We start from the raw sequence: 15,303 nt of genomic DNA, 5'->3' as shown, positions 1-15,303 counted from the left end.
ACTTGCTTGAAGCCAGTAAATAAGGTAAAATTGTTAAAAATATCAATATTTGTTTGTCCATTATGATTTGTGGATCATTCTTTTCTATATCATGCATTTTAATGCTTATTTTGCTTATCATCTTTGTTTCTTTTTGTTGGAGATTAGAAAGTTATGAAGTCACTTGGTCACAAATTTTCATGCAAATTAAAGTCACTACTTATAACCCTCACACCAGCATTTTGAAGCAGGTATGAGATGGTGAAGAAGGTGGCTAACATAGGATTTGAATGTAAGTTTGTTTGACTTTGAAAATCATGCTCCTTCTACTTCATCTCCAAAAGTGGTGGCAGGAAATTTATTTTCACCTCCTCCCCTGTGTATTTTGTGAAGTTGGTAAAGTGCAGCAAATCTGTCAAATAGAAGGAAAGCCATCATGAGAATTTGTGGTCAAAAGACAAAGGATCCAAGTTGAAACTGGGGAATCTAGGTGATAGCTTGTTGCTGGAGAATGGTTACCACTATCAGTGCTTTTTATTGGGGGAATTGGACATTGATGAATAGTGATCATGGATATGCAGTGTTACTATTACTTCTTACTACAGAAAAAAAAAAATCCTAAAGAGTAAACTTTGAGGTATTGTCATTAACTGAAGAGCTTCTTTAATGCACGGTAGGAGGTACTTGCAAAGTTGTTTTGACCATTAGTTCAACCAATAAGATGGTACATGTTTATTTGTATGACAGTATGTAGCATAGAAGCTTTATTTTTATAAATAACTGGCAAACAATGCAGAACTTGAACTTGGGGTTCTAAAAGCAATTCTAGACCATATATTCTATAAATAACAGCAACATGATTAAAATATGTAGTCTTTTGAAGTAATCATTTTAAAAATTGATACAATTTTAGTAATATAAATTCCCTCATATTTGTTTAAAAGTTATGTATTAGTTTGTCATAATTTGTTCAACATATGCTCACATTTCTAAAATTTTGAACTTTTTAATTTTTTTCAAAACGAGACTGGGACAGTGAGAGACAACAGCCACGTGCAGCAATTGTGACTGATCGTCATCCATAATTTCTCATTATTCCAAGAGAAAAGCCACCATTGAAATGTACAATTTCTGTGTTTAAAATATTTCATTTTCCTGCAAACTAAATGTCATTCTCAGTCTCTCTTTTAGTCTGCCAAGGCACATTGCATCAAGTACAAGATTATATTTTAAAGCCAGAAAGCGTATTTTTTTCAGTGTGGAGACTGGATAATCAATTGCTTACAAAACATACAGTGAAGCCATGTGAGTTTCCTTTTTTGTCCTTCTATAATGCCAAGTTACCCTAGGGAAGGTTGAAATATATCTAATATTAATCCAGAAATATGTATATGCTAGTGTGGCAGTACAGATCATCTTTCCTATTTAAATTTCCCTGCTCTCTTCCAGATTAATGTTGCACCAATTGGCATACTGCTCTTTCTATTATTACCATGACATTCAATTTTGCCAATGAGTTCCTAGATGAATGAGGTAGGTTATCTACGCTAATGAATGATAGTAAAATGCTCTTAAATGTTAAATCACATTCCTGATGTATTTAACACAAGTCCTTTCTAAGGTGTTCTTTGAGAGTTTTCTCTCCCCTAGCTATCATCTCTATTGCCCTAAATTAATGCATTTGGCATTTCTGTACTGGAATGCTAATTTATCCAGTGAGCAAGTTGAAAGTGATAGCAAATATGTGTTCTTCTAATTATTCTTAAGAAAATATTGAGAAATCAGGAGATAAATCTTTCTTCTCATTCATCTTTTCTCCCTCCCTCACAGTCTTTCCTTAACCCCTATTCTCATTTTTTCTTTATTTTCTATACATTTTTGTCTTCAGCCAGTCAATAAACGAATTTCTTTATTATCATTATACTTTAAGATCTAGGGTACATGTGCACAACATGCAGGTTTGTTACATATATTTACATGTGTCATGCTGGTGTGCTGCACCCATTAACTCGTCATTTACATTAGGTATATATCCTAATGCTATCCCTCCTCTCCTCCCCCCAACCCCACGACAGGCCCCAGTGTGTAATGTTCCCCACCCTGTGTCCAAGTGTTCTCATTGTTCAATTCCCACCTATGAGTGAGAACATGCGGTGTTTGATTTTCTGTCCTTGAGATAGTTTGCTCAGAGTTATGGTTTCCAGCTTCATCCCTATCCCTACAAAGGACATGAACAAACGTAATTTTTTAAAAAATGTTGAGAGATACATCAGTTATCTGTTCCTGTGTAACAAGTCAACCAAACTTAGTGGCTCAAAGGAACAATAATCCATCTGCCTCATAATTTTGCAGGTCAGCACTGGTCTGGACTCATATTACTGATTCTTTTCATCTGGGTTAGGCTCAGCTGGGATTATTTATGTTTATGCAGTCAGTTGCCAGGTTGGCTGGAGGTTTGCTGGTCCCAGGTGACCTCACCTCATATGCCTGTTTGCTGGACACCAGTCATCCTGGAAGATGAAAATTACTGGTCCACTTCTTTGTTTTCATTCATCATGCTAGCCTAGGCTAGTTCCCAGGGCACTTTCAGAGTTCACAGAGCAATAAGAGAAGCCAAGTTCCAATGTGCAAGCACTTTAACAAGTCTATTCTTGTTCCATGTTTGCTGTTGCCCATTGGCCAAAGCAAATTACATGATAAATTTCTAATTAAAAATCATTGCTTCAAAATCTTCCGCAACAGCTTATATTGCTAGTTATCTCTGCTGTTATAAAATATAATTAATATAATAAGGGGCAGCAAAAAGTCAAGCACGTATGTACACCATGTAAATTTAGAGAATAATTACCAGTTTTGAAATAACTGCTATGTCTATGGAATTTTCATACATCAGCTTATTTAATATTATAAAACTCCTGTGAGGTAGAATATATTGTGTTGCTCGCTAAACCAGTGAAGAAACTAAAGTTGAGGTTCCCTTTCACATTACTACCGAGAGGATGAGTTGCAGAGCCAGGATCTTGACAGACTATGCACTGTATCTAAAGTTGTTTTGTTTATCTTTTATAGCATGCTTACCATATTAATAAGATCCTTTCAATTACACAGAATATTCAATATTCATTGACACTATAGAGAGACCATCCCGCAAACCACATGCCTACAACAAACAGTGCTTAGCTGCTGTATGGTTTTCAACGACTTAAGAACGGACTTAAGCTCTCAAAGCTGCCTCAGGGACAAGCTGACTTAAGTATCTTGGTCCATATTTTGTTGCTGTACCAGAATACTTGAGACTGGGTAATTGATAAAGAAAACAAGTTTATTGAGCTTACCATTCTGCAGGCTGGGAAGTTCAAGATGGAGTGTCCGAATCTGAGAACTGCTGGTGAAGGCCTCATGCTGCCTTAAAACAAGGTACAGAAACAGAAGGGAACCTGGGAATGTAGGAAAACAAAAAATAAATAAATAAATAAATAAATGAGAGAGGCAGCCTCAATTTATTAAAAATAATGTCTCTCCTAGTAACTAAATCAATCCCTCGAGAGTGAGAATTTACTCCCACAAGAAAAGCAGGCATTAATCTCTCTTACCAACCTAATCACCTCAGAAACACAAACTCCCAACATCGCCAAAATGAGAACCAACTCTTCACTTAAATTTTGATGGAATAAACCATATTAAAACAATAGGGCAGATAAGGAACTAAATTAAAGCAACAATTATCAATTAAATAATTGCTGAAAAATTTATAAACTTAGGAATTTTCTTACTGCTCTTAAATTATTGACTCCAGACTTTCTCTTCCCTCAGTCTTAGATGAATATTCAGACCTTGACTAAAGTTATCTGATGAGGTGAGTTTCCTCTTTCTTGAATCTATACGAAAGCCTGTCTTGTCTGCTGATATTTCTCAAATTCCTGCTGCTTTTTAAAATAATGTCTTAGCTTTAGCCTTGCCAGAAATCTTACTGTTTAAAGCTCTCTTCTCATCGCCTAATTCTTTTCAGACACCACCATTCAATGTCAATACCCTCAGATGCCTCAAATCTTGCCTGATCATCCACATTAATAATAAATGCACCAAACTAAGGCTAACTGAACTCTGATTTTCCAGCTTGCTTTTTGATTTCTGGAGCAGAGTATTTCCAAATACTCATTCTTTCTCTATGGAAATCTAAATATTATCATTTAAAAATTACTTATTTACTTACTAGGTAAAAAAGATGGTATTAAAAAAAGCATGAAAGTAAAAACAGAAGAAAGTAAAAATGAAAAAAAAAAAAGCAAGGAAAAAACAAATCCCTCAAGAGTATTAGTATTAATCTTCAGGAGAAGTTTATGGTAAACATTAATTACTCTCGACTATTTACCTGGCAATGTGTAAGCAATAAATATAAGTAAGATAATTCCTACCCTCAAGGAATTCATACTTCAGTTGGTAAAAGCAAGAATGCAGTATTGTATGAAAAGACAAAGCATTAAACATGTATATAAGACTGAATTATCATTAACAAGGAAGTGACTAACTTCGTTAGAGTTATTTGGGAGAATCAAATGAAAAGTGATTTCTAATTCAAATACGAATGTACATTTTAATTGGAAAAATGGGAATGAGGAAATATATTACAGCATACATAAAATCAGAGGAAAGAACATGATTTCAAAAATTACGAATAGTTCAGATATAAAGCTGAAGAATTAGCTTATTTTTTGCCATTATATATTTTATTAAGACCAAAGTTAAATAAATTTTTAAAGTTATTTCCTTCTCCCTACTGCCTATGAATACAATTGTAACAATTGATGAATTGGTGAGTATTTTATAAACTAAATTTCTCTCCTTTTGTTAAAAGCCATATATATATAAACATACATATGTATATATACATAATGTAAATATATGTACACTATATATGCATGTATACGTATATATTTTATAGTGATAGTAATTACAGTTTTAAATTTTGAATTAAAGCAATTTTAAAGTTTTTTGGACTATTAATGAAATCTTTAATATTTCTAACAATAGAAAAATAAACCTGTTCAATTCAGTTTTATGTTTTTGTACATATTCCAACTCATTCTTTTGGAAGTAAGGGCAGGATTTATCTATTCATACTGTTACAAGCATAATATGTAAACTGTCAAACCATTTATTTTAATGGTGATATTCAGGCCAAAAAAGAACACCCTAGAACTAAAAACAAGTTCTTAGCGATACAACATTTAGACCAAAACGGATGAAGCTAGAAACTATCATTGTCAGCAAACTAATACAAGAACAAAAAACCAAACACCGCATGTTCTCACTCATAAGTGGAAGTTGAACAATGAGAACACATGGATGCAAGGAGGAGAACATCACACACTGGGGCTTGTTGGGGATGGTAGGGGCCAGGGGAGGGATAGCATTAGGAGAAACACCTAATGTAGATGACGGGTTGATGGGTGCAGCAAACCACCATGGCATGTGTATACCTATGTAACAAATCTGCACATTCTGCACATGAACCCCAGAACGTAAAGTATCATTTTAAAAAAAGAAAAAAAAAACAGATCCAACCTTACAGTCAGAAACCCTCACAGAACCCCTCTTACTGTGAAGAGTTTTATTTTTTTGCTTATTAACTTTTGTTCCTATCTAAAAAAAAAAAAAAAAAAAAAAAAATTGTGTGGACTGAACTTTAACTAGGCTCATGTCTTCGATTTAAAAGTTAGGAAGATTGCAAACCTAGGCTTTCCCCATGGTAAATAGATAGCTAATAGTGCCAATTAATTTTATTTTGGGTCATATTTGCTCCCAAGAAAAGCAGTGTCTTTTTTTTACCTGATAGTATTCCAATGCATTAAAGTATAATTTTAAAACAAGTTAAAACATTATTTTCAGACAATATAAAATGAGCATATGTTGAAGACACTATTTAGCTAATTAACTGATGATGCCAGTAAGATGTTAAAACCAGTTTAAAGATAATTCAGTATGGCAGAAACCATTTGTATTACTTCAACAACAATAAAAAATGCCTCACCAATTTTTTTCCCTGCAAGTTAAGTTTTATCTCTACAGAGTTCCAAAGTAGAGCAAACCAATATAAAACACACAAGCTCCTACAGCATCAGACATACCCTAAGGACTTACTTGATGATGTACAGCATTTCATAGAAATGGCTCCTAGTAATGCTTTTGACCATTTTATTATTTTACAATTGTCTCAAAAAAGTTTTTAAATATATGCTTTTATATTTTTGAGACAATTGTATTTTAATATTTTTTAAATGGCATTGATTGTGGTCTCCCAGCAGGACAAAATAACTTGTATTTTTCAGGGGGATTTTTTTTTTCTACAAGACAAAGGAAAACCTTGGAATTCATTCGTCATCTTGATTGAAATAAACATCAGAAAGACATCTAGCAAAAAAAAATACTCTGTATGTATTAGAATTAGACATCAGAAAAGATGATGAAAAATATATATAATAAGTTAGTAAGTACCAGTGGCATGAATATATTGCATTTGCTGACAACTTCAAGAGATCTGAAAAAATTGCAAAAAAAAAATCTTTTTTTCCTCCATTATGATACATAAATAATTTAGCATCTAGAGAAAATATGGTTTTAACAAACTTGCATACATTTAACAATCCTCACTCCTGATATAACCAAACACACCATTGATGGCAGAAAAGTCAATGTCACTATTTAGAAGCAATTCAATCACTTCAAGTTAAAACTCACTCTTTGTGGGTGGTATAGATAAGAAATTTCCTGTAGAATAATCTATTTTCCTGGCAGGTTTGCCTTCTCCTTTGCTTTCCTACACATGCTGCTATCTATTTTTGCTGGCCTCTGTTGAGGTGCTGCTTCTCCTACACAGAGCTGAACAATGGTCTCTGATGCTTACTTATCTGTTATACTGGTGGCCCTGTTCCTCTCTCAGGTGTCAGTCTGTATACCCTGTGGTCAGTCTGCTCCAAGCTCAAGCTAGTTCTCTTCCAGCTTTTCTTCTCTCAGCCACTTCTGAAACCCTCTCAAGCAGGCTTCAATAACCCTGGTTACTTTCCTTGTGGCAGATTAGGGAACAGACCTCTGTGAAGGTTCCTTTTGGTATAATACCATAGATACCTCCTTTAGCACCAGCTACGTGGATACCGGGAGGAATACAGAGATTCCCTACAAAGATCATAGCTGTCCAAGATTCACTTCAGACAAAGCAATTAGGAAACCCACTCTCACCCAGATTTGGAACAAATATGCTGTGTTGGGCCCCTTCTCAGAATTTTACCTGTATCAAAACTTTGACATACCTGTTCGAAATTTCATTTATCCAAGCTGGTCTAATTTTGTATTCTTCCCTTATAGAGCAAAACTACAGATTCTTGATTTCTTAAATTCTTGCAAATTGATCTGCCATCTATGATATAGGATAAGGTGTATATGCTATAAATGCTCTAGTTTTGATCTTTTACATGCAAAGCCACATTTAAAAAATTCCAAATATAAGACTTTCATTCACTCAAGTGCCTGGGCCTGAGAAGTGCTTTGCTTTGCAAACTACTGTGTTTGTTAAATATTTAGTAAGTCTACTTAAGGGCTCCAAAACTAGTTATTTCACTGTTATTTCTTTAGTATTCCTATTCTGAACAGAGGTAATAGAAAATTTTAAACAGCTCATAGACTTGTGTTAAAATATGTCAAAATACTTATTTATTGTAGAGTGAAAAATCTATTGGTAGAGTTACTTGAAATCAGTATGTCAAAATAACTAATACATTACTGCATTTATTTGTTCTATTAAACTACATAGTACAAAGGAAGATAATAGGATATTTTTATAAATATTGTTAGCATTCTGGTGTAATATCTGTAATAACCAGTTTCATTCTTTACCTTTCTGAAGTTGCTGTCATCTAGAACAAAATTAGAGTGTATTTAGCTGTTTCATACAGAATGTTTCACTATTCATAATGCCACGTCAGGAAGTTGGGACTTCCTTGACTTCCCTTGGGTTGTCAAAGAAAAGATCAAAATATAGGAAAGCAATACCAGTTCATTTGTATTTAACACATACCTTTGTATTTGCATAATCAAAAACAGCTCAATAGCGCTCTAAAGAATATAAAACTTCTCAGAGTCCACAGAAGGTGGACTCTGTATTCAATTGATCCCTCCTATGCTCAATGACTTACTTTTTCTGAGTATACTCTTCTAACTGTAGTTGTTGTTGTAACTTAAAACTTATACCATATATATCCACACAGCACATTCTTTTTACGTGTGTTCAAATGTATTAAAAGCATATTTGGGGAGGCAATGAGATCTACCTGGGAAATCTGAAGACTGAGCTTTCTGACTATATAGTAGAATAAAATGAGATCTATGTCTCCTTTTAAGGCTTCCCAGTGTCTGAGGACTCAAAGTAGGTGGAATCTAACTTATCCAAATTGTGACATTCTGAAACTGACAATGCGCATTAATAACCATTATGCTGGGATACCATACATAAACTGAAACTTTCCCAGGCAAACTGGGCCACATTACCTAACTCAGTTAAAAGGCCAATTCTGGGAAATATTTGTCTCAACTTGGAAATAAAAAAGAATAAGCCCGCTACACTGATATAAGTATATATTTACATATAGTTTCTGATTCTTATAGTTGATTCCTCTTTGGCTTTCTTATTACAGTTTAGCAAATATCTTTTCTTTCCACCCACCCTCCCCGACTCCACCCCTCCATTTTTCTCTCGCTTTCTTGTGAAATTTCTCCTAACTTTATGCTCTGCCATATTCTTTTCAGTCTCATCCCTTGGCCTTTTCACAAAAATCTCTATCGTTAGACATTTTCTCTTTTCATGGCTAATACCCATTTATTATTCAATATTCACATGAATATGTTTTGCTTAGGGAAAATTTTTCCGGAAACCTTCAGATAATAATGGAGCCTATTATATTATCCCCTAACACTTAGGATTTATTCTTTTCGAATATTTATATTTTTTATTTTTTTTTAAATTTCATGTATTAGAAAACAAGTATATGTATGCATTCAATAAAATCTTTAAAAAATAATGTCGGCCGGGCGCGGTGGCTCAAGCCTGTAATCCCAGCACTTTGGGAGGCCGAGACGGGCGGATCACGAGGTCAGGAGATCCAGACCATCCTGGCTAACACGGTGAAACCCCGTCTCTACTAAAAAAATACAAAATATTAGCCGGGCGAGATGGCGGGCGCCTGTAGTCCCAGCTACTCGGGAGGCTGAGGCGAGAGAATGGCGTAAACCTGGGAGGCGGAGCTTGCAGTGAGCTGAGATCCGGCCACTGCACTCCAGCCTGGGCGACAGAGCGAGACTCCGTCTCAAAAAAAAAAAAAAAAAAAAAATAATGTCATTTATTTTTACCATTCACTTTTACATCTCCATGCAAAATAAATACACATGCTTCCTTTAACTCCATAACCTTCAATCAAATTATATATGTTGTTGTTTTGGTTGGAACACCAGTTAGTGCTCAAGTCCTCTACTTATATGATCATTTTCCACAGAGAAACCAGAAGATATACTATTGTTACCAAGCAACAGGGGCTCGCCTACTGATGTACTAGAGGCAAATACTATAACGCCAGGAGAAGAAGAGATTTTTATTGCAAGACTTGGGGTGACAGGGGTACAGCTTAAATCTGTCTCTCTGGGCTGGTGTTAAGGCAGTAATTTTATCAGAATATATTTAGAGGATGACTTCTGGGATTGCTAGGTGATTGGTGGAATAAAGACCACCAAGATGGGTGGTCTGCAAAGTCATCAGCGTGTGCAGTTATCTCTTCGTGCTATCTCATGGATTGCAAGTGTCAGGATCCTTTGGGTGTCGCTTTGCCAGCCAGAAACCTCTGTGGCCGGCGGCACCTCTGGTTGAGTTTTGCTCATGCCCACTGGGCTTGTTCTGCCCACTTGGCCCACCAGGCTGCTCTCAGCTCACACTACCAGCTCAGACCCCATGCCGGCCAAGGATAAGTCAGGCACAGAACAGTGAGGGGTATGTGAGTCAGCAAGTTCAGGGTCTGGCCACTGCACAGCCAAGAACACCAGCTGCTGTGGTGGGGTGGGCAGCTCCAGGTGTCGGCACAGGTGCTGGCTCCATGCAAAGCTACAGCTGGACCAAACATACCGCAAGTGGCATCTGCTGCAGGCATCAGCTTCTGGACGAGGGAAGTGCGGTGGAGCTAGAAGGCTTGGAGATGCCAGGAACCCAGAGCCCCAGTGAGGGTGTCACAGCCCTGGCTTGGGGATCCCCCATGTCTGGGCTTCCAGAAGGGCCACAGTTCTTTTCTCCTTCTTGTTACCCACTTGTTTCAGAAGGCGTGTTTCAGCCCGTTTGTGTTAACAGTTCTTTCAGTCCCACTGCCCTGCTCCAGCCCACAACTCCTGGGTTGACCCAGCCCCACTACTGCTTCCCATCCTGTGTGGTAGTTGCCTGGTGCCAGCAGAGGGCAGGAGGGCTATAGCATTATAGCAGCTCTGGCTCGGGAATCCCAAGGTCTGGGTCCCCAGAAGGGTCACCATTCTTCACTCCCACAGTACAGGAGCTGTCACCACCTGCAGCTCTGTGAGCCAGTCGGGAATGTTACAGCTCCTTTTGCTTCTGCCATTAGGTGGGTCCCAAGTTCTTGTTCTATGTCCAGGAAGAATGAGGTTATGTAGACAACTGAAGGGTAAGCAAGGTGGAGAGGAGCTTTATAGTGTGACACAACAGTTTTCAGTGGAAAGGAGACTCAAAGTGGGTACCTCCTATCTGCAGGCAGGTCATCCCAAGGAGTCTCTGAGTCTGGCTGACTCTGGGGTTTGTATGGGCTCAGAAGGGAGAAAGCACATGTTGATTGGTTCATGGGAGGCTATGGAAGGGCCTGGAAAAATCACCATCCAGTTGGCCAAAAGGCATTAAGAAAGTTCTGACTCTGGGTTGCCAACTCTACCCACAAATGGGAGCCCAGCCCCCAGGCTTAGGCTCTCCCTGACTTGAAGGTGGCATTTCACTGGGGACCCACTCCTTCCCACTCAGGAACCTATCTGCCTCCTGCTATTATCAACATCCCTTCTATGGCAGCCAGGCTATCCACATCAAACGGCGCCTGCAGTCTTGCATCAAGTCACCCTCAGCCCCCTGGCCTCCTTCCCATGCTTGTCACTGCCCAAAGTCTGGAGGGGACCAAGGCAGCAGGGGGCTGGCATGTCAGCATTGCCCCAAGTGCAAGCACACCCAGCCAGTTTGCAACAGCTCCCGGATTCAGCCACAACTTTGCTCTGCACTGGAGCAGACACTGGGAGTGAGGAGAAGCCAGGGGGCAGGCATTTCTTAGCTGCAGGGCTAGGGGGGCTCCTGGGAGCACATTCCCTAATAGCACAGGGATGCCCAGTTCTGGAGCTGTGGCTGGATGACTGCAGCTGTGCCTAGGAGCACAGGCTCCAATCCCATCAACTCAGTAGGACACGGGCCTCCCGCTGGGATTACCTGTTCCTGGTTCCTTTGGTTCCAGGAAGCATGCAGTCCCAGCTGTGCCTCCCAGCTGCAGCTGGCATCCTCACAGTGACTGAACCAGACAGGCCACCGTCACCGTCACATGTGAAAGTTCAGGGATAATTAAGATGAAACGTAGGGGAAATTTGAGTTGTGGTGTCAGCAAGCTTGTTCTGTGCAAACTCTGCTTGGCCCAATTAGTTCCAACCCATTTCAGCCAGTTTTCTTAATCTCACCAAAGGAGAAAAAATCAGTGTTTCATCCAGTTGTTCATATATTTATCTGTTATCTTGCAAACTCAAGAATGTCCGTTAGTCACACATGTGTGTGTTTGTATATATACACATACACATTTAGAGTCTCACACTGTCACCCAGGCTGGAGTGCAGTGGTTTGACCATAGCTCACTGTAGCCTCTAACTTCTAGATTCAAGTGATCCTCTCACCTCAGCCTCCCAAGTCACTGGGACCATCAACACTATATTTTTCTATAGATACAGGGTCTTATTGTATTGACCCAGCTGGTCTCAACTCCTGGCTTCCAGCGGTATTCCCAGGTCAGCTTTATTTTATTGTTTTTATTGGAACACCATTTATTGGTCAAATACTGTACATACATCACCACTCTTCACAGATACCCTAGAAGACATACTATCTTTATATTTTCTTATATTTAATACTTTGTTTTTCTTTGAAAAATGTATTGTCTTTGTTGTTGTGAAATCCTAAATTTTCTGTCTTACAAATTCATTCCTAAGTCACTGTCACAAGGTCATGTCTCTCCTCAATAAATTTTAAAATATCAGTTATTCATTATTTATCCGTATGTGTTTCCTTTGAAGAGACAATTTATTCTAAAGCTTCTTTCTCCCATGGCATAGGCTCACACATACTGCTCGCCCAGTTACACATCTCATGTTTTACCATTTTTGTTTTATTCTCTTGTTTAGGGAAGTAAATCCTCTACGAAAATTATAAGAAACATAGAATGAGAGTCAGAAGAACAGAGGTCATGCACGGCATATGGGCATTTATATTTTGTATATGAACATTTTGTTGGAAATCATTTTTTTTTTGCAGATACGATCAGACTGTCTCCTAGTTTCTGGATGCTGAATCAGTAGATGCTATAGTGATTTTCAATTATTTCAGGGTGAATTTCTTTACACATGTGTCTTTCTCATACTGTCTCTACTCCTCCAACTCCCATTTTCAGAAAACTTTTAGAATCTTTTTTGTTATTTCCATATTCTGAAATTTCATGATTATCCTCTTTGCTGTGGTCATATATTATGCATTCACTTGGCATTTAGTAGTGCATTGCAATCTAACCATCTCTCTTTTATTTCTGGGAATTTAAAAATATTAATATTTGATAATATTCCCTTTTTGTTTCTTTACTTTTGTGTAATTATTTAATCATATATATTTTTTTCTGATCTTAGCTCTATATTTTTTTCTCTTGTATTTTTCAACTGTTATTTTTTTCACTTTTCTATTCATGAAGTTTCTCAAACTTTATCTTCTATTTATTCTATATATTGGTAAATATAGATGTTGCTATATGTAATCTAATGTTCCAGAATACATGTGGCTTAAGCAAAACAGAATTTATGTAATTCTAACAAAATTTAGCTAAGAAGTTAGGGAGCCCAGGACGGATATGGAAGTTTCATTATGACATCAAGGACCTGAGTGCCATATTTCGTATTTCTATTTAATTGTCTTAGTGAATGGCTTCTCTTTATTCACATGGACACACTTGTCTACATAACACTGGAAACGTTCTTTTAATTCTAATTGCAGTGTAAATTGAGTTCTGTTGCCCAGGAGAAAGTGTAAACAACAGTTTCTACTAAAGAGTGTAATGTTGTTCTCAAGATGTCTTGTTTCTTAGCATTATGCATTATCATAAATATAATAGCTTCATTTAACTGGGAAGACTCTGAGTATGTGAATAATATGTTTTCAAAATCTTTTTTTCATGGACTATCATTGTATCCTCCAACTTCCATTTTATTCTTACTGTTTCAGTCTCAGTTTTTCATGTTCTCAGCTATTAAGTTAAACTAAACTATGTTGCTCACTCATATTTAAGTGTAGGACAAAGAAAAGCCAATTAGAATCCATAACTCTAATGGGGAAAAAAACTTTTGAAATGGTGAATTCCAATGTATGATTATTTCCTGTGTGAGCTTTGGAGGGAAACTACAACTACCGGAAATAGTAGATTTTTGCTCTTCTTTTTGTGCTCCTCAACTTCTCTAAAAGGAATAATGTGATTTATAGACTAGCAGATATAAACATCACCCTCAGATTTTTATTTTATTTTATTTTAGATAGGGTCTTGCTGTGTTGTCCAGGCTAGTCTTTAACTCCTGAGCTCAAGCGATCCGCCTGCCTTGGTCTCTCAAAGTGCTGGGATTATAGGCTGAACCACTGTGCCTGGTCTCTGATTTTATTTATTTATTTGTTTAGTATTTGTATTTTTTAAAATGAGACAGAGTCCTGATCTGCCATCCAGGCTGAAGTACAGTGGAATAATCATGGCTCACTCCAGCCTTGACCTCCCTGGCTCAAGGAATCCTCCTGCCTCAGCCTCTCGAGCAGCTGGGTCTACAGATGGACACCACCACGCTTTTTTTTTTTTTTTTTTTTTTTTTTTTTTTTGGTAGAAATGGGGTTTCATCCTGTTGCCCAGGCTGGTCTCAAACTCCCGGTCTCAAGCAATCCTCTCACCTTGGCCTCTCAAAGTGCTGGTGAGAGGTGACAACGTGCTGGTGACCCTCGCTGGCTCTCCGGCCTGGGGTTCCTCTCTGGCCAGCTTAAGGAGCCCTTCAGCCCGCCGCTGCACTGTGGGAGCTCCTCTCTTGCTTGGCCCAGGCCTGAGCCGGCTTGCTCTGCTAGTGGGGACGTGTGGAGGCAGAGGCGCGGGCGGGAACTGGGGCTGCGCGGCCCTCGCGGGCCAGCGCGAGTTCTGGGTGGGCCTGGGCTCGGCGTGGACTGGGCGGGCCCTGCACTCCAAGCCGCCTACCGGCGCCGCGGGCCGGGGCAGGGAAGGGCTTAGCACTGGGGCCTGCAGCTGCAGAGGATTCGCTGAGTCCCCCAGCAGTGCAGGCCCGCCGGCGCTGCGTTGGAATTCTCGCAGGGCCTCAGCTGCCTCCGCGGGTGAGAGCTCAGGACCCCTGCTCCCTTCCCCCTGCCCCCCACGGTGGCCTTCTGCAGGGCCCAAGTCTACCTGACAAGCGCCGCTCCCTGCTCCGCGGCGCCGGGTCCCATCGACCGCCCAAGGGCTGAGGAGTGCGGGCCCAAGGAGGGACTGGCGAGCAGCTCCCCCTGCAGCCCTGGTGCAGGATACACTGGGTGAAGCCAGCTGGGCTCCTGGGTCTAGTGGGGACTTGGAGAACCTTTATATCTGGCTACAGGATTGTGGATGCACCAATCAGTACTCTGTGTCTAGTTCAAGGTTTGTAAATACACCAATCAATACTCTGTATCTAGCTAACCTAGTGGGGACTTAGAGAACTTTTCTATCTAGCACTCTGTGTCTAGCTAAAGGATTATAATCGCACCAATCAGCACTCTATAAAAATGGACCAATCAGCTCTCTGTAAAATGAACCAATCAGCAGGATATGGGTGGGGTCAGATAAGTGAATAAAAGCAGGCTGCCAGCCTCATCAGTGGCAACCTGCTGGGGTCACATTCTACGTAGTGGAAGTTCCGTGCTTTTGCCCTTTGCAATAAATCTTGTTGCTGCTCATTCTTTGGGTGCCAGTGCCTTTATGAGCTGTAACACTCATCTGGAAGGTATGT

The 15,303-nt window shown here is 39.0% G+C and overlaps 1 protein-coding gene across 1 annotated transcript in view; it reads right to left on the bottom strand.

Annotated features, from left to right (window-relative positions):
* Positions 1 to 203: 203 nt before the first annotated feature.
* Positions 204 to 15,303, bottom strand: part of LOC117084886 — a 64,477-nt gene continuing 49,377 nt past the window's right edge. The window contains exons 3-5 of the mRNA XM_033213313.1: positions 14,228 to 14,875; positions 3,315 to 3,416; positions 204 to 391 (exon numbers count right to left, since the gene is read on the bottom strand). Coding sequence (XP_033069204.1) covers positions 306 to 391; positions 3,315 to 3,416; positions 14,228 to 14,875 — 836 coding nt within the window. The 3' untranslated portion in view covers positions 204 to 305. The remainder of the gene's footprint in view (positions 392 to 3,314; positions 3,417 to 14,227; positions 14,876 to 15,303) is intronic.

Source organism: Trachypithecus francoisi, unplaced genomic scaffold (genome assembly GCF_009764315.1).
Source record: "Trachypithecus francoisi isolate TF-2019V2 unplaced genomic scaffold, Tfra_2.0 Lachesis_group1, whole genome shotgun sequence".
Lineage (NCBI taxonomy): Eukaryota > Metazoa > Chordata > Mammalia > Primates > Cercopithecidae > Trachypithecus > Trachypithecus francoisi.
Note: the sequence above shows the minus strand (reverse complement) of the source record. Positions and strands in the feature narration are given on the sequence as shown.